The following is a 20,081-nucleotide window of genomic DNA, read 5'->3' on the forward strand; positions in this document are numbered from 1 at the left end:
CGTACAGAGCACACGGCGGTACGGTAACCGTGCAGCGCACGCGGCGGTACTGTAACCGTGCAGCGCACGCGGCGGTACTGTAACCGTGCAGAGCACGCGGTAGTACTGTAACCGTACAGAGCACACGGTAATACTGTAACCGTACAGAGCACACGGCGGTACGGTAACCGTGCAGCGCACACGGCGGTACTGTAACCGTGCAGAGCACACGGTGGTACTGTAACCGTGCAGCGCACACGGTAGTACTGTAACCGTACAGAGCACACGGTAGTACTGTAACCGTACAGAGCACACGGTAGGACTGTAACCGTACAGAGCACACGGTAGGACTGTATCCGTAACCGGTAGGACAGTAACCGTACAGAGCACACGGTAGGACTGTAACCGTACAGAGCACACGGTAGGACTGTAACCGTACAGAGCACACGGTAGGACTGTAACCGTACAGAGCACACGGTAGGGCTGTAACCGTACAGAGCACACGGTAGGGCTATAACCGTACAGAGCACACGGTAGGACTGTAACCGTACAGAGCACACGGTAGGACAGTAACCGTACAGAGCACACGGTAGGACAGTAACCGTACAGAGCACACGGTAGGACTGTAACCGTACAGAGCACACGGCAGTACTGTAACCGTACAGAGCACACGGCGGTACTGTAACCGTGCAGCGCACACGGCGGTACTGTAACCGTGCAGAGCACACGGCGGTACTGTAACCGTGCAGAGCACACGGAAGGACTAACCGTACAGAGCACACGGTAGTACTGTAACCGTACAGAGCACACGGTAGGACTGTAACCGTACAGAGCACACGGTAGGACTGTAACCGTACAGAGCACACGGTAGGACTGTAACCGTACAGAGCACACGGTAGGACTGTAACCGTACAGAGCACACGGTAATACTGTAACCGTACAGAGCACACGGCGGTACGGTAACCGTGCAGCGCACGCGGCGGTACTGTAACCGTGCAGCGCACGCGGCGGTACTGTAACCGTGCAGAGCACGCGGTAGTACTGTAACCGTACAGAGCACACGGTAATACTGTAACCGTACAGAGCACACGGTAAGTACACGGCGGTACTGTAACCGTGCAGAGCACACGGTGGTACTGTAACCGTGCAGCGCACACGGTAGTACTGTAACCGTACAGAGCACACGGTAGTACTGTAACCGTACAGAGCACACGGTAGGACTGTAACCGTACAGAGCACACGGTAGGACTGTATCCGTACAGAGCACACGGTAGGACAGTAACCGTACAGAGCACACGGTAGGACTGTAACCGTACAGAGCACACGGTAGGACTGTAACCGTACAGAGCACACGGTAGGACTGTAACCGTACAGAGCACACGGTAGGGCTGTAACCGTACAGAGCACACGGTAGGGCTATAACCGTACAGAGCACACGGTAGGACTGTAACCGTACAGAGCACACGGTAGGACAGTAACCGTACAGAGCACACGGTAGGACAGTAACCGTACAGAGCACACGGTAGGACTGTAACCGTACAGAGCACACGGCAGTACTGTAACCGTACAGAGCACACGGCGGTACTGTAACCGTACAGAGCACACGGCGGTACTGTAACCGTACAGAGCACACGGCGGTACTGTAACCGTACAGAGCACACTGTAGGACTGTAACCGTACAGAGCACACGGTAGGACTGTAACCGTACAGAGCACACGGTAGTACTGTAACCGTACAAAGCACACGGTAGTACTGTAACCGTACAGAGCAGACGGTAGTACTGTAACCGTACAGAGCAGACGGTAGTACTGTAACCGTACAGAGCACACGGTAGTACTGTAACCGTACAGAGCACACGGTAGGACTGTAACCGTACAGAGCACACTGTAGGACTGTAACCGTACAGAGCAGACGGTAGTACTGTAACCGTACAGAGCACACGGTAGGACTGTAACCGTACAGAGCACACGGTAGGACTGTAACCGTACAGAGCACACGGTAATACTGTAACCGTACAGAGCACACGGTAAGGCTGTAACCGTACAGAGCACACGGTAGGGCTGTAACCGTACAGAGCACACGGTAGGACTGTAACCGTACAGAGCACACGGTAGGACTGTAACCGTACAGAGCACACGGTAGTACTGTAACCGTGCAGAGCACACGGTAGGACTGTAACCGTACAGAGCACACGGTAGTACTGTAACCGTGCAGAGCACACGGTAGGACTGTAACCGTACAGAGCACACGGTAGTACTGTAACCGTGCAGAGCACACGGTAGTACTGTAACCGTGCAGCGCACACAGTAGTACTGTAACCGTACAGAGCACACGGTAATACTGTACAAAGTACTCCGTAGTACTGTAACTGGGAGGCCTTCCCTGTAAATGAACGACCAGCAGTGTTAGTCATGTGATGCTAAAGCTAACGGACACTATGAGTTGAAATTCACATGGAAGTAACGCAAATGGACACTTTGCCAGGTCTTAAGACTCAAGTACTTTGCTTCAGGACTTAATAAAAACCCATCATCCATGGAGTTTACTCAGAACGTAGAAGGCTATTCTTAGTGGTCCCCGTTTTTAGATGGAAACACAAATCCAGGAAGTGAGTGTAGGTATAGAGTAACAATTACGTCCCTCAGAGCAGCCGACACACACACACACAGAAAGTCTGCCTGCTTGCTTGTCTAAGGGGAAAACCCCGGCCACACTATACACTCTGGCGGGCTTGGGTTACGGTTGCAGGAGAGAGTGAGCGGTTCCAACAGATGGGCTCAGCAGGTGACCGGGCCAACACTGTCAGAGACTGAAGGTCAATATGTATGATATGTACTGTATGTATACACGGGGAGGCAGACCATCACATCAACACTGTGTCAGAGATGGAGAACCACACACACACCGTTTGCATCGTCTCTGAGCTGAAGATTAGACAACAAACCAGGTAATGGTTGGTCGGAGTATGGTCTGGCAGAAACGCAACCAACTCTGGACCATAGGGATTCAATTCCCACCTGAGCCCTTCCTGTTTGTGTGCCCATCTTTGTATCCATCTCATCATTCAGACATTTCTATAATGAAAACATTATTTTCTGTTCTCTATGTGTTCTCATATGGCAGCATCAAGAAGCCTCATTATGAACTACACTGCCATGTACTGTCAATGATTGACGGATGTAATCACACTGTGCTAACTTTGCTCTCCACTATAGTAACAAGGCAGACGGAGTTCATACAAGTCATTTTAACTTTGAACATCGAAAGCCTCCTAGGCATTGTACAGCTACGGTCACCTCTTGGTAGCAGAGAACAGAGTCTCTCTCTGTGTGCCTCCTTTCAAAGGCAGTGTGGGTAATCTGGGGCTGTCAACACAAAGGCACTCTTCACACACAAGGTCAGGTGAGAGGGCCAGCAGCAGTGTGCGCAGGTGAATCACATAGCAAGCATTCCACCAGCCATAGCCACCACACCCTTAACAAGCATAACTCTGAAAACCCCTGCAATCAGTGGCACTGACCATGACAACACAGTCAATATGCTACCTGCTGTAACACCTACCTGGCTACCACAACATCCTCTGGCAGACAGAAAGCCAACAGAACGAAGGCTGCTGTATGGCGAAGCTACTGCACTGCTCATCCACAGTACTACACAGCAGCACTCCTTAGAGATGATTGCTGCACAGGCCACTCCACCCTTATCCTACATCTGACTTCAAAAGCTCAGTCATACCCTCTTTCCATGTCCCCCTGCCATTACCACTCCATTTATATACTCTCCACTCAGCCCCACAGACAGACATACCAACACAGCCTGCCAAGCCTTCGAGAGGGCCCTTAGTAGGTTAACTAGAACACTCCTCCACCCCCAGCAGAATCACGGACACTCACTCTCAGGTTTCCGTTCCTCTGTAGAGTCCACCAGCCCAAAATATTATCTGTTGGGGCAAAATTATTCAAATACTGATGGTGTGAAAAATAGTAGTTTGTTGTAGTGGGCACACACTCCCCCCTATGCTGCTTGTTAGGAGCGAGTGGGACTGGAAATCTATAACGAGACAACTGGTGGATCAGGTTACCCCTGAGGGGAGGGCGTAGGGGGGAGAGGGACCAAACAGAGACCAGGAACCACCAGACAGAGGGGCTGGCGGAAGCTCTACGGCCAGTGCTGTTCCCCTAACTCCCCTTTCACCGTCTTCATTCTATTTCTACTCCCCTTATTTTTTTTTAAATTTGGCTCACGAGGTCAGAGAGAGCGATCTGTTTTCCGTACTACACAGAGAGGTGGTCCTAAAAAACAAGCATCTCGCCAGCGCACATCCTTAACGTAGGCATCACTCCACCTCGAAGATTCTGGTAAACAGAGGAAGTCTCCACTCCACCTAGTAGATGTGGAAGGAGGGGAAAGGGTTTGCCATGACCTGGCCAAGCATTGGAAAATCCTCTTCGTCCTCCTCTTCCTCCATCCCTCTGCCATGAAGCATTAGGACATTAATTCTTTCTTCAGGCTCCACGCCAGACTCATCACCACTCCCTCGTTCTCTCGGTCACTCTCACCATCCCTCTAACTTCCTGTGAAGGCTCTTAAAGAGCTACCACAACAACTCTTGACTTGCACACTGAGGGAGACATCCACGCAGGCCTGGAACAACTACCCGATACAACATTTAGGAATAAAAAGTATCCCTTGTTGAGACCATGGGCTCTGCAGCCTAGCAAAATATGAATGCTTATTTCTACTGTCTTTGTTGACATGGGGTGAAAATCTGTCCCCTTTCCACCTTCAAGAAATAGCAAAAGAATTTAAACAAACTGAATCAACATAGGAGGCTCAGATCTAGTTACAGGAAAACCATTTTTCCCTGGCTGTGACTAGCAGGTAAAGTCTGAAAGGCCACCCTCACAGTCTCTTCACTCTCACTGACTGCGTACATAGAGTGCTCCTCCTTAGAGGTCAAAGGTCAGTCAGTCGATGATAGATGAGGGCGTGTGTTGGTGCCGCACGGAGGGTTGAGGCATCGCCAGTCGCCACCACATGGTTGGATAGAATAAGTGCAGCTCACCTAACACCAGGCAACTACACACACCTCAGTCAGCCAACAGCTACTTCCTCCTGTTGTCTACATGGTCCCAGACCCGACTACAATCGTTTGAAAATGCATCCTTCCTCTACTCCTTGTAAGTATTCCCAAGTGTGCAAAGATCCAACACAAATTGAGAGGTGAAATCAGAGGGTTTCACAAAGCTTTCATCAATCCAGTCATGTCAGATCTGTGATCACGTCACAGGATGGTAGATACCATTTCAATGTATTAAGGTTCTGCGTTTCACTGTGGTGATGTGCTCGTTAGAGCAATGAACCCGGGCATGAATTTAAGCCCGAACACCTACCCATGTCCACAATGTTCAGGCCTGATTGCTTCTGCCAAATTTAAGGCCCCGCCCTGCTCGAAACCAGAAATAACTTCCTCTGTTAGTAAATCTATTTGCTGTTGCTCCTCGGTCACTCGCTCCCTGTGTTCTGCTCATGGCGGTTCTGAGTATCCATAGCAACGGCTCCGCTTGGGCTGCTCTGCTCAATGAAAAGACATGAGAGAGCAGTTAGCTGTTAGCTACTTTTCGTCACGCTAGACTCTGACAAAACTCAAGGAGCATTCTTATTTTTTTGTGAAATAATCTCTCTGGTCGTGAGGTTGAATCACTTCTGACGCCATGTTATGATCTTAAACAGATATGACTGTACTGCGCAGCACATCACACGCTAATGGCTGAGCTTCAAAATGTTAGTGTACCCGTGCCCTGCCCGTACTGTTGTTATTGATGAAAGAAAACAGGCCCTGCCTGGCCCTAGCATGATGTCGGGGTCCGTCGGGCTCAGGGAGGGGAGCAGAGCTCTAGTGCTCGTCCCCTGAATTAAAGAGGAGATTACAGGGAACAAGCTATCACGAAAATGGAATCACATTTTAAACAGGCACTTACAAAGACAACAATTACTTAGGTTTAACCATTTAAAATGGTGTCCAATATGATGAGGAAATCATAGTATGTCAGATCAGATTTGCACCTGTTATTATGCAGGTGCAGAGCAACTACTGCACCCTACTCACCCAGAGCTCTGCTGTGTTCTGCTCTGCAGAGGCACTGGCTGGTAATGGTGAAAGTGTGACTCACTCACGGCCAGGCAAACAAACTAAAGAGTGGCCCTGAGTGGAGAAGAGAGAGGACAGTGAAGTGATGCCACCCACGCCCAATAGGTCACTGGCGTGGCAGACAGACCTCCAGGAGGGAGGGACACACCCTGGCTGAGACTCTGGTTCCTGTCAGGCTGCATTCCGTCCGTCACTCTAGTCTCAACCTCTCTGTATAGAGCCAGGCAGGCAGGAGAGGACTGACCCCACCTGTGAATCAGCAGCAGGCTGCCTCCCCGTCTGGGCATGCAGTTCACGTACCAGCAGCAGAATGCACACACACTGGGGTATACGACACACGAGCATGGAGCAGAGGTGCAAACTGGTGACGGTCCAAAAAGGCTTCTTTTTTTTGCATACAATTTGCATATTCTCAGAGAGTATCAAGTGCATAATACATAGTGGAATACTGTCAATACTCCTAACCTGTCAAACCACAATAGACAGAGAAAATAGTGTCCTGGGGTAGAAAAGGGGGTTGGGTTCTTTGGTCTTGGTTTATGGGTTATCATGTCATGATAAATCTCAGTCTCCCCAGACAGAGTGAGGATTTGATTATTTTCTTGGGGACATACATTTTCCAGTGGGTTTAATGAAGCACTACAAGGTGAAGGTCGAGGACTAGACCCATCTGCTAAATTAATTCTTAGCCAACATTAAGCACAACTCAGTCTCCTCTTTGTAGAATTTGACCTGTCAGTATAACTCACACACACAACTCATTTTTAAGAAGATTATTTTATTTTGAAGCTCAAAATAAACAGTAACAGGTTATCACTCACATCTAGCCTACACCCACCTACAATCCACATTTTGGCTTCCTTCCTTTTAGCTTCGACTAAAAATGATTTGGCTATTTTTCTTTGTTTAGCTGTGTCCTCAGTCTGGCCTGCTTCTCCTCCTCCACTGCAGTCTTCCTGGTCTGCTGGGCACTGGATGTTGGCTGGCAACCATATCCCTCCCTCTTCATCAGGTTCTCCTGTCTCTGAGCTTTATCCTTCCTTCCTGCAGTGCGGATGTACTTAGAGTCCCTTGCTCAACTTGACATCATGTCTCTGGAACATCTGTAAGGCAGTCAGACTCCTGGACCTGTGGATATATTTGGTGGTCTGAATTTCATTGAATGTAGCCATGTTCATGCTCTTTTGAGCTGTGATGTCTCCCATCACATTAAACGAAGACTCCACAATAGGACCATGGAAGATTGAGGGAGACACTAGTAAAATCTGGTTCAGGCCCCACCACTTGACCATGTTGTCCTCACCATCCTTGTAAGGGGGAAGGGTAGAATCCACATTAAACTTCACAACTTTCAGTGGAAGCTGATATTCGGGTGGAACTGGGTGGTCCATCATCCTAGCAAGCCGCTTCAACAGGATGCCAGTCTGTGAATGGCCTCTCACCACTGGGTCGCGTGCAGAGAGCAATTGCAGGGTCATGCTGTCCAGGGGCATTTTCTTCTGCATGTAGGCTGCAGTTGTCATGTATGCAGTCTTCACCACGTTAAGAAACTTTTGCACAATCTGGAAAACATTGACAAAATAGATTGTAAATGAAAACATCTTACCCAGCAAAAAAAGTGTTTTAAGTTTAATTTCTCATTATTATTATTATTTACTAACAGGGTGTCCTGGATGTTCTGCCTTAGGTTTCTCAGACACTGATCCATCATACAATTCTCTGGAAGGCAGCATCTTGTCAATGAAGTTCATCTCCATGAGCTTCTTGGGTGTGGTGATGCTCAGCCTTGAGAAAGCATGCCATGAAAGTGGTGATCACTTCAAGCTGCTTGTGGACAATTGGCTGCCCTGTGAATTAATTATGGCATGTTAAAGGAAAATTGTACTATTTTATGACCACACAGAGAGATGGTTTGCAGTTAAGGGCAAATACTCTGCTTATATGTCCATCCAACTGATGAGACCCAGAGAGTAGGCATAGTATATCATTTTTCTTATCCAATAAGAATTTAAAATTCACTTAAAATGTGAAGATACGCACCTGGGAAACCATAACGTACTCCTTCAACATGGGAAGCAGAGAGCAGTGCCGCTCTCCAACCAGATCTTCACCACGTTGCAATGAAACATGTGCCTACAAAACCACGTAAGCCCACTTACAGAGCGTTGGACCTGGTAGCCTGTCAACCTGTGATCCACCAAGTTTCTCAAAAACAACATGATACAGTACCTTTGCTGATATGTAAACTTAGGACCATGGGACAATCACCTGATTGTGCCCGGCTCACCAGCATTATGCCATTAGTCAACACTAACCTTACATGGCCTTTCAATAGATAAATCAAAACGCACTAGCAAAATCCTGACTTCCCCTACACTCCATACTATCTACCTCCATACTAGCACTGCTGCAGTGTGTCATCTCCTTCTTCCCACACACCAAAGTGACAGCTATCCCTGGCAGTGCATTAGTTTAGTGGGGCACATTGCGCACCACAAAATAAAATACAGACATACCAGTGGCATAGATACAGAAGTAAACACAGACACCCCACCACCCTCTTCAAACACACACCTGGCAGTTATTTGGGTTTTTGGGGATTAAGGTCAATATAAGGTCAGTAGCATACAGTGTACCCCCTCCCACACACAATCATACAAGCGCACATAACAGTTAAGAACAAATTCTTATTTTCAATGACGGCCTGGCTGGAATAATTCTTGCCATATTAAATTATTTTATATATGCTATTTTCCAGTGGATGTTCAGGGGCAGAATGACAGATTTGTACCTTGTCAGCTCGGGGATTTGAACTTGCAGCCTTTCCGTTACTAGTCCAACGCTCTAACCACTAGGCTACGCTGCCGCCCACAAATAGATTGAGTTGTTTTTAATCACCACCAGTCTGATGTAAAAGGGATGAGTAATTCCCCCAATTTGATGTGTTCAGAACATGAGCATGTGTAATGTAGTAACACACATCAAGGAAAATAGCATATATAAAATAGTTTAATGTGGCAAAAATGATTCCATATTTTAATTCAGGATGATTGTAAATTATGCACTCGCAAACTTTTACAATAATCACATATTTCTCACTACATTAGCATTTAAACTGCAAACATGTTCGTGTTTTGAAATGATGTATTTTGTGTATTTTGATGATCACATTATTGACATTTAGTTTAAATGGATTAGATTAGCCTGTGTTTTTCTTAATTTATTATTATCGTATAGCGTTCATTGTTTGTCGCGTCACCTAACACCCTACTGTTATGCACAATTTAACCAGGTGCTCTAGAAAGAGTTCCCATTGTGACAACGCAGCAGCCCGTGAATTATCCCTCCCTAAAAAAGAGCGGAACAGGCGGGAGCTTGAAAGCCCGCCGTTCCGCTCTGTGGACAACGAATCCCATTGTTAAGGGCGGAGACACAAGCATCCCATCACTATATCCAGTATCTCTGGTGGTGATCACACAGGGAGAAGATCAGTTCGCGCCTCTCTTTTGTAGTTCAGCCACCACAAAAGTTATTTTTATGGATCTACACGATTCACGTGGATTACCTATTTTGAGCTCAAAACGGCAAATATCGTCAAAAGTGACGAGTTTGCATCCCTGACACAGGGACTGTGATAAACATACACTCGCTCACATTGGCTCATGAAAAGAGTTGCAGAGAGAAGGGATGAAACAAGAATCGATGACATCTCTCTGCTCTCTTCCGACCATGCTGGTATCAGCATTCACTACTAAACACACTCCCACATCACACCACTCACAAGTTAGCATGAAGGTTAGTTGGAGGGTTATGGAAAGAGACTATGTGGGAAGATTTGAGGTATTCGAAATTAAACACTTACCCTTGAGCAGAGGCAGGGGCGTGAGCTCGATGGGTTTGCCCTGAGACCGGAATTGGGACGAACTCTGCGACCGCTTTTGCTTGGCCTTCCTGACAGACTTCCGTGAAAATCCGTCCACTTTGTCCACAGATGGAGGTGTGGTGGCTGCCGAGGACATAGCCCTGCTGTAGGAGGGGAGATAACAAGTTGTAAGTCTCTGCTTAACATGTAGCAACACATAAAAAACAAGACAGTGTTCATGTGCAAATACACTACCAAAAGTATGTGGACACATGCTCGTCAAACATCTCATTCCAAAATCATGGGCATTAATATGGAGTTGGTCCCCCCCTTTACTGCTGTAACAGCATCCAATCTTCTGGGAAGGCTTTCCACTAGATGTTGGAACATTTCTGCGGGGACTTGCTTCCATTCAGCCACAAGAGCATTAGTGAAGACGGGCACTGATGTTGGGCGATTATGCCTGGCTCGCAGTCGGCCTTCCAATTCACCCCAAAGGTGTTTGGGGTTGAGGTCAGGGCTCCGTGCAGGCCAGTCAAGTTCTTCCACACAGATTTCAACAAACCATTTCTGTATGGACCTCGCTTTGTGCACGGGAGCATTGTCATGCTGAAACAGGAATACACAGAATTGTCTAGAATGTCACTGTATGCTATAGCGTAAAGATTTCGCTTCACTGGAACTAAGGGGCCTAGCCTGAACCATGAAAAACAGCCCAGACCATTATTCCTCCTCCACCTAACTTTACAGTTGGCACTTTGCATTGGAGCAGGTCATGTTCTCCTGGCATCCACCAAACCCAGATTAATATGTAAGACTGCCAGATGGTGAAGCGTGATTCATCACTCCAGAGAATGCATTTCCACTGCTCCAGAGTCCAATGGAGGCAAACTTTACACGACTCCAACTGACGCTTGGTATTGCGCATGGTGATCTTAGGCTTGTGTGCGGCTGCTTGGCCACGGAAACCCATTTTATGAAGCTCCCGACAAACAGTTATTGTGCTGACGTTGCATCCAGAGGCAGTTTGGAACTCGGTAGTGAGTGTTTGTTTTTGTATTTATTATGGATCCCCATTAGCTGCTGACTTTTCCTGGGGGACAACAAAATTAAGGCAACTGAGGACAGACGATTTATACACACTACGTGCTTCAGCACTCAGCAGTCCTGTTCTGTGAGCTTGTTTGGCCTACCACTTCACAGCTGAGCCGCTGTTGCTCCTAGACGTTTCCACTTCACAATAACATCACTTCCAGTTGACCGGGTCATCTCTAGCAGGGCAGAAATTTGACAAACTGACTTGTTGGAAAGGTGGCATCCTATGACGGTGCCATGTTGAAAGTCACTGAGCTCTTCAGTAAGGCCATTCTACTGCCAATGCAACAATGCTGCTAGTGAGGTTGAAAGCTGTCATTTGAGTGCAGACACTCTTGTGCTGAGAGGAAGCTAAGGAAATGTCCAGTGTTGTGTGTGTTGCTGATTATGCCTCATAGCCATTGATTAGGAGCACCAGGAGGGGAAGCCAGAAAGACACTGTACACAACCACAACCAACAGCCTTTACTGCACTACAACAATTTGTTTTATTATTTAACCTTTATTTAACTAGGCAAGTCAGTTAAGAACAAATTCTTATTTACAATGACGGACTACACCAGCCAACCCCGGACGACGCTGGGCCAAACTGTGCGCCCGCCTATGAGACTCCCAATCACGGCCGATTGTGATACAGCCTAAACCAAAATGGCGCATATGCGCCGCCTTTAATCCACCAATTTAGGCAATTTATAATTGGATTACTACGGGTCTCAGACTCTGTGTGTGTAATAAGAAGAAACCCACAGCGTAGCGGAGTAAGGGACAGCATTGACAGAGACGGGGTGCAGCAGGGTTAACAAGAATCCATCCATCGGGTCAAATTCATCCAACGTCTAACACATTACCGGTCAAGGGACAGGCAGGGAGACAGAGAATAGCAAGCAAACTAAAGACACTCAGCCCTGAAACTAGACACACAATCATGTCATGTAGCCTGCCCTGAGAATATGGGTGGCATTGTTAGCTATGGCTTTATTAGCCTGTTTACTGACCCAAGGGTGAAATAGTTAATCAGATGGTTGTAACTCTCGTTCCTACTGCTTACCTGCATAGCCACGCAGGTCTGTTACCACAGAAAAACAAATCTAGAAAGCACAAACAAGTCCTTTTCCGCAGAAAAATATTGTGATAGTTTGCCATTGAAAACTGGACAGGCCTATTCAAATATTATACAAAGTGAGTCCCTGGAGCCAGAGAACATGCCACAAAAGCCTACAAAAAGCCATGCAAACACCACCTGCCACCATGCAGTGGAGACTTGGGCTACAGAAAATGTAAACCCAAGCACACAGCGGTGCATGCTATTCCACATTACAATCACCTGTGCACAGTGGCAATAGAGTCCACACATATCACCATCAGTCCTTAGTGCTCACTCACTGACCAAACAACAAGCCCTAATGGTTGAGGCATGGGTGCCGCTGCTGCTTCACAGCACAAAGCCCCCCCCCCATGCTTCTTACATAAGTGACCAGATGACATCCACACAGGCTGGGGGGGATTAAAGACAGAGGGAGAACACACAGAGAGCAACAGAGGGAGAGGGAGCAGGGAGAATGGGGAAGAAGAGCAACACTACAGGAAGTTAACAAATATCAGCAGGCCCAAGAAAGCTCCTCTTATTACCAGCCAGGGAGCTGCAGAAGAACAAATCACAAACACAGAAAAGAAACCGAAGGAGCTAAACACTTAACACACAGGAGCGAACGGATGGACAGAATTGATGAGGGGATCAAGCAGATGTGCCATACTGCAAAATCCCTATTAACCTCCTCCCCAGCATAGCTTCAGGTTTTATTTGTCACATGCACAAGTACAGTGCCAGCCCTTCTCAACAGTGCAGTATTCAAAAACAAAATAGTATAACAAAAACACAAGAAATAACACACAAGCAGAAGAAAAAAATGGGGAATGTGAGCAATATATAGGGTCAGTGGCAGTACCACATTTACAATGTACAGGGAATCTGATACTGGAGTAGTTGAGGTAAATATGTACATGTAGGCAGGGATTGGGAGAAAGTGATTGGTTGCAGGATAAAAAAATAAACAGTATGGCAGCAACATAAGTGGTGGGTGGTGCATGTATGTGAGTGTGTGTTCAAGTGTGTGTGCAAAAGTGTCAGTGTGATAGGTGGATATATATTGAACAGAAATATAAACACAACATGGTCTCATGATTCATGAGCTGAAATAAAATATCCCAGACATTTTCCAGAAGCACAAAAAGAAAAGCTTATTTCTCTCAAATGTGGTGCACAAATTTGATTACATCCGTTAGTGAGCATTTCTCCTTTTCTAAGAAAATCGATCCACCTGACAAACATGGCATATCAAGAACCTGATTAAACAGCACGATCACAATAAAAGGCCACTCTAAAGTGTGCAGTTTTGTCACAACAATGCCACAATGTCTCACGCTTTGAGGGAGCGTGCAATTGGCATGCTGACTGCAGGAATGTTCACCAGAGCTGTTGCCAGAGAATTTAATGTTAATTTCTCTACCATAAGCCACCTCCAATGTCATTTTATAGAATTTGGCAGTATGTCAAACCGGCCTCACACCCGCAGACCGTGTGTAACCATACCAAGCCTAGGAACTCCACATCCGGCTGCTTCACCTGCGGAATTGTATGAGACCAGCCACCGGGACAGCTGATGAAACTGAGGAATATTTCTGTCTGTAATAAAGCCCTTTTGTGGGGAAAAACTCATTCTGATTGGCTGGGCCTGGCTCCCCAGTGGGCCTATGCCCAGTCATGTGCAATCCATAGATTAGGGCCTAATGAGTTTATTTCAATTGACTGATTTCCTTATATGAACTGTAACTCAGTAAAATCTTTGAAATTGTTGCATGATGCATTTACATTTTTGTTCAGTGTACATGTAATCCGGTGCGCAAAGGACCTGAAAATAGGACCTGCTTACTATGGCTAAATAAAACTAAAATCTAGAAAGTTTCTGGGAAAGGGAAGTGGTATCATAATCACAATAGTTTAATCCTAATTCTGCATTTAAACTGAGGATAGGCGTTAGACAGTAGTCCGGACTTTTCCTAGTAACGAATGTATACTGAATCATGAGAACCGACAGCTGACATAAAATTATGACCCGGTCAGTTCCTGATAGTCTATAATGATTGCACAGAGCTCAGGCACATCATAAAACAAGGCAATCCCATAATGCACCAAGCCCACACTGACAGGCGCCCAGAGAAGGCTGATAAGGTGGGGGAACAATGACTAAGACTTGGGCTATATTACAGTCAGGCACATGGCATAGGCACTTACTCCCATCATAAATACAGGGGACTTTGGATGCTAAGTTATTTTGGCTGGGACATGATGTTTACCTTCCTCAATGTGACATTCAAAACCCTTCAGAATGACCCGGTGGGACACACGAAAATTGTGTGTACACACGCACGCTTACTCAAACACACACGAGACACAAACACTGGCACACACCTGTGGATGCTTAAATCACAATCATGTACACCTACAGTGTGAATAAATTGTTCAACATGATTCACTGGGTTTAAGCATTTTCTAAGAAAAACATGGTTTGCAGAAATAACAAAAAAAACACCCTTCAAATGAAATCTCAATTAAGCCACCCTTATCTGTATGCTTTCATAAACAAAATAAAGACCACACCAAATATGCCACTGGAGAACATCTGTCCAAGGACTCTAATAGTACAGACTGGTTGTCAAAATCTTCATTCCAAACGGCAAGGCTCAGAAATGTGACAGTATTCCTCAACCAAACAGGGACAATGTATGTATGATGATTACATTTCCTCTGAACCTGACCTTCTGGGCAAGCCTCCACAAGAACAAATGGATTAATGTTAACATTATGCACATCTAGGAAACCCTTGGTTAGTTAGCCTACAAACTTCTATTAAAACCGGGTTAACCACGATTGTTGATTCAAATGCACCGATAAATATTAAAATACGCAGAGGTAAAATTAAACGAACTATCTATAAAACAAATACATATTAAAAACCAATCTAGTTAAGAACATTTATTTGTTCACATGGACCAGCCAATTGCCCCATGCTTTCTTTGGTGGAACATGGTATGATAACAAATTCGATGAAGCACACCCTGACCACAACATAATGACTGCATTCGCCTGTCAGCTGGAAACCGAGTGTAAATTCTCTATCTCTAGTGAGAGCGTGAAAACATATGCTAATCCATATCCATCTCAAATATACCTAGCTAACGACCTTTGTTGAGACATTCCGTCAACACCAATGTAACGTAACGCAATGCAAGTGTTGACGGTTGTATTGCTATAATAATAACTAGTGGATAGCATAGGCTCAGCATCAACTCTACTTATCTTGAACAAACACGTATAGTAGCTAGCGAAGTCAAGATCACAGTAATTGGTGCTAACGTTAGCTAGTTAGCAACCTAGCCACCCGACATTTCCACCAAAAACAAGCGTCTTCTTCAGTGTTTTGTCGTTAGCTAGGTGTACTTACAATATACTGTTTTGGTCTTAACACAATATAATTTAATACTGGTAATATTGGTAGTAATATGAGCAAAATATAACATTATCGTTATTTAATGACTAGTAACGACAGAAAGTTAGCTAACGGTTAGCCAGCTGTGATGTTGGGTCGTTCGCTAGCTAACGTTACCTATCTAGCTAGCTAAATTCGTCAGCCAGTCATAGCTAGGTAGCTAACTAATGTTAGCGAGTTACATGAACGTTGTAGGAATGAGTACTGTGTGTGTTACATAACGTTGTATAGCTATCTAGCATTATTAAAACGATTTAATTTAACAAAAATATGTATTCTAATATGTGTCCTACTGACATCAAATTGTGAAAACGAGCTGAACATTAATCCCACACATCTCTCGATATGGAAACTAGCTAGCTTCTAATATGCTAACTAGAACCACACGTACCCGAAACAAGATAGCTGCAGACGAACGAGAATGAGTCGTATCGTACATTACCTTGATCCTCTGAGGCTCTGTGGTTCGAAACGAAGACGGTGGCAAGTAGTTATCCTGTATTAGACGATATTAAACTAAAATGCTTCCAATCCCGTACAAGTAGCCTCTCGCAAGTAGCGGAAAAAAACACCAGAAAAGGCTATCTTGGCCTTTATTAGACAGCCAAACCCACGAGCACCTTTTACCTTCTAACGAAATAATCCTCCGAGTCCCATTAATAACAAAATACGGATGTATAAAATATTAAGCTGAGTCAATCACATTCCCTAGTTATGAAGGAAATCACTTGTTTACACCACACCTCTGTACTTTAGGTTAATTTTCTTTAAACAGTGTTTTATTTGGGGTAATCTCTTTTCACCCTATTGTCAATATTACTGGGCTGAGTCCATGGCACACAAAACAGAGATACAACTAACCGTGATGCTCGGTTTGGATCTAAAGACGATGGTGATTGGTCGGTTTGAAAGACGTAATGGATGGGGTTGGATGTTCGACAACGTCCATCATTGCGCGAGTTGAGACGCTCATAGAGATGAATAAAAACAGGTAGGTTGAAGAGCATGGGACTAGGAAAGAGATTGGGCAGAAAACGAGATGGGAATCTCGAATCCTCCCCATATGGAATGAAGTTAAACCTGTCCAAGGCCCAACCAACCCTGATTTACCGTATCATCCGCACTGAAGGATGGTTTTGAACAGGCGAACACTAGCTACTTCTCTCAAATCAAATACAATTGTATTGGTCACATACACATATTTAGCAGATGTTATTTCGAGTGTAGCGAAATGCTTGCGTTCCTAGATCCAACAGTGCAGTGGTATCTAACTATTTACAACAATACACACAAATAGAAACGTAAAAGAATGGAATTAAGAAATACGTAAATATTAGGACGAGCAATGTCGGAGTGGCATTGACTAAAACACAGTAGAATAGAAAGCAGTATATTAAATGGGTAAAGCAGTATGTTAAAGTGACTTAACGTTCCATTATTAAAGTGACCAGTGATTCCATGTCTATGTAAATTCAGCAAAAAAATAAACGTCCCCTAACTGTCAACTGTGTTAATTTTCAGCAAACTTAACATGTGTAAATATTTGTGTGAACATAACAAGATTTAACAACTGAGACATATAATGAACAAGTTCCAGACACATGTGACTAACAGAAATGGAATAATGTGTCCCTGAACAAAGAGGGGGTCTAAATGTAACAGTCAGTATCTGGTGTGGCCACCAGCTGCATTAAGTACTGCAGTGCATCTCCTCCTCATGGACTGCACCAGATTTGACAGTTCTTGCTGTGAGGTGTTACCCCACTCTTCCACCAAGGCACCTGCACGTTCCTGGACATTTCTGGGGGGAATGGCCCTAGCCCTCACCCTCCGATCCAACAGGTCCCAGACATGCTCAATGGGATTGAGATCCGGGCTCTTCGTTGGCCATGGCAGAACACTGACATTCCTGTCTTGCAGGAAATCATGCACAGAACGAGCAGTATGGCTGGTGGCATTGTCATGCTAGAGGGTCATGTCAGGATGAGCCTGCAGGAAGGGTACCACATGAGGGAGGAAGATGTCTTCCCTGTAATGCACAGCGTTGAGATTGCCTGTGTCACCGATGGGAAATGGCTAGCTAGTTAGCGGTGGTGCGCGCTAATAGCGTTTCAATCAGTGACGTCACTCGCTCTGAGACCTTGAAGTACTGGTTCCCCTTGCTCTGCAAGGTCCACGGCTTTTGTGGAGCGATGGGTAACGATGCTTCGTGGGTGTTAGTTGTTGATGTGTGCAGAGGGTCCCTGGTTCGAGCCCAGGTCGGGGAGAGGGGATGGATGAAAGTTATATTGTTACACCTGCAATGACAACAAGATCAGTCCGATGATGCTATGACACACTGCCCCAGACCATGACAGACCCTCCACCTCCAAATCAATCCCGCTCCAGAGTACAGGCCTCGGTGTAACGCTAATTTCTTCGACAATAAACGCAAATCTGATCATCACCCCTGGTGAGACAAAACCGCGGCCCGTCAGTGAAGAGCACTTTTTGCCAGCTCTGTCTGGTCCAGTGACAGTTGGTTTGTGCCCATAGGCGACGTTGTTGCCGGTGATGTCTGGTGAGGACCTGCCTTACAATAGGCCTACAAGCACTCAGTCCAGTACTACTGTTGTGTCATCTGTAAACTTGATGATTGGGTTGGAGGCGTGCGTGGCCACGCAGTCATTGGTGAACAGGGAGTACAGGAGTGGGCTGAGCACGCAGTGTGCAGTGCGATGGCGATTGTATCATCTGTGGATCTATTGGGGCGGTATGCAAATTGAAGTGGGTCTAGAGTGTCAGTTAAGGTAGAGGTGATATGATCCTTAACTAGCCTCTCAAAGCACTTCATGATGACAGATGTGAGTGTTACGGGGCATTCATTTAGTTCAGTTACCTTTGCTTTCTTGAGTACAGGAACAATTGTGGACATCTTGAAGCGAGTGGGGACAGCAGACTGGGATAGGGAGAGATTGAATATGTCCGTAAACACTCCTTTCGGTTTCCCATTAATTATATTATTTAAATAGCACACACACACATTACGGATAGAAGGTGAGGATTTACAATAACAGTTTGCTCTATTTATCCACTGAGATTAAATTATATTTTTTCAGGAAATGCACCACCTCAACTGTTACATAATAAATACAGAAATAGTACTGATAAGAATAATACCTGAAAAACAGAATGGCAATTTGTGAAAATATTTTTAAGAATTACAACTCTGAAATGTAAAATATACAAGCATTTGTTATCGGGGTTGATTTTCAACAGTGACAATGTGCAGTAGCTATGGTATTTCATTAAACTATATACAGTGCATTCAGAAGGTCTTCAGGCCACTTCCCTTTTTCCACATTTTGTTACGTTACACCCTTATTCTAAAATTGATTCGATTTTTTTAAAATCCTCATCTACACATAATAATACCCCATAATGACAAAGCAAAAACAGGTTTAAATCTTTTTGTGCAAATGTATTAAAAATAAAAAACAGAAATACCTTATTTACATAAGTATTCAGACCTTTTGTTATGAGACTCGAAATTAAGATAAGATGCATCCTGTTTCCATTGATCATCCTTGAGATGTTTTTACAACTTGATTGGAGTCCCCCTGTGGTAAATTCAATTGATTGGACATGATTTGGAAAGGCACAGACCTGTCTATATAAGGTCCCATAGTTGACAGTGCATGTCAGAGCAAAAACCAAGCCATGAGGTTGAAGGAATTGTCCGTAGAGCTCCGAAACAGGATTGTGTCAAGGCACAGCTCTGGGGATGGGTACCAAAAAATGTCTGCAGCATTGAAAGTCCCCAAGAACACAGTGGCCTCCAAGGGTCTTTTCACAGTCCCCAGGTCCAGAACAAATTCAAAGAAACGTACAGTATTTTACAGAGCCATGAGTGCGTGGAACTCCCTTCCATCTTTTATAGTGTAAGTGAACAGAAAAACCTGGTTTAAAAAAACAAATGAAGCAACACCTTATGGCATAACGTCTCTCCCCCAAATGACCTACTTCTTGTGTGTATGTACTGACATGTCTGTGTAACTGATAGATGGACACACCCACACACACTACATGTTAATGTTTTTCAATGTACAGTATGTAAATTGTAAAGTATTTTGTCTGTAATGTCTTTTTCGTTGTGTGAGATCCCAGTTAGACTAGCTTTCGCCACTGGTGTTGGATTATGGGGATCCTAATAAAACGAATACATAAATAAATCCAGAGATCCTTACCTTTGCCTCGATTCGGCAGTTTCGTCCAGAACACAATGGTTTGTAGTTCTTTATGATAGCCACATTAGCAGCTATATAGCATTTCATTTTCTGCGGGTAAATACAGGCAAATATATTGATATGTTACCTTGTCCTAGAGATATTTACACAGTTATCAAATCGTCAAAGCGTACACGACACTCAATCTTTATTTTAAGAGTTTCTAAAGTTAATGGTAGAAAA

General features: G+C 45.1%; 1 protein-coding gene across 3 annotated transcripts in view; it reads right to left on the reverse strand.

The window, feature by feature from the left end:
* ppp2r5eb (protein phosphatase 2, regulatory subunit B', epsilon isoform b) overlaps window positions 1-16,484 on the reverse strand; it is a 35,904-nt gene extending 19,420 nt beyond the window's left edge. Inside the window, exons 1-2 of one of the 3 annotated variants that reach the window (XM_029688041.2) lie at window positions 16,076-16,484; window positions 9,993-10,156 (exon numbers count right to left, since the gene is read on the reverse strand). In XM_029688041.2, coding sequence (XP_029543901.1) covers window positions 9,993-10,149 — 157 coding nt within the window. In that variant the 5' untranslated portion in view covers window positions 10,150-10,156; window positions 16,076-16,484. Of the gene's footprint in view, window positions 1-3,540; window positions 3,639-3,872; window positions 4,011-9,992; window positions 10,157-16,075 lie in introns of those variants that run through there. The other 2 variants (XM_029688042.2, XM_029688043.2) reach the window with 2 other exon arrangements.
* Window positions 16,485-20,081: the final 3,597 nt, after the last annotated feature.

The sequence above is a fragment of the Oncorhynchus nerka genome, linkage group LG18 (genome assembly GCF_034236695.1).
Source record: "Oncorhynchus nerka isolate Pitt River linkage group LG18, Oner_Uvic_2.0, whole genome shotgun sequence".
Taxonomy (NCBI): Eukaryota; Metazoa; Chordata; class Actinopteri; order Salmoniformes; family Salmonidae; genus Oncorhynchus; species Oncorhynchus nerka.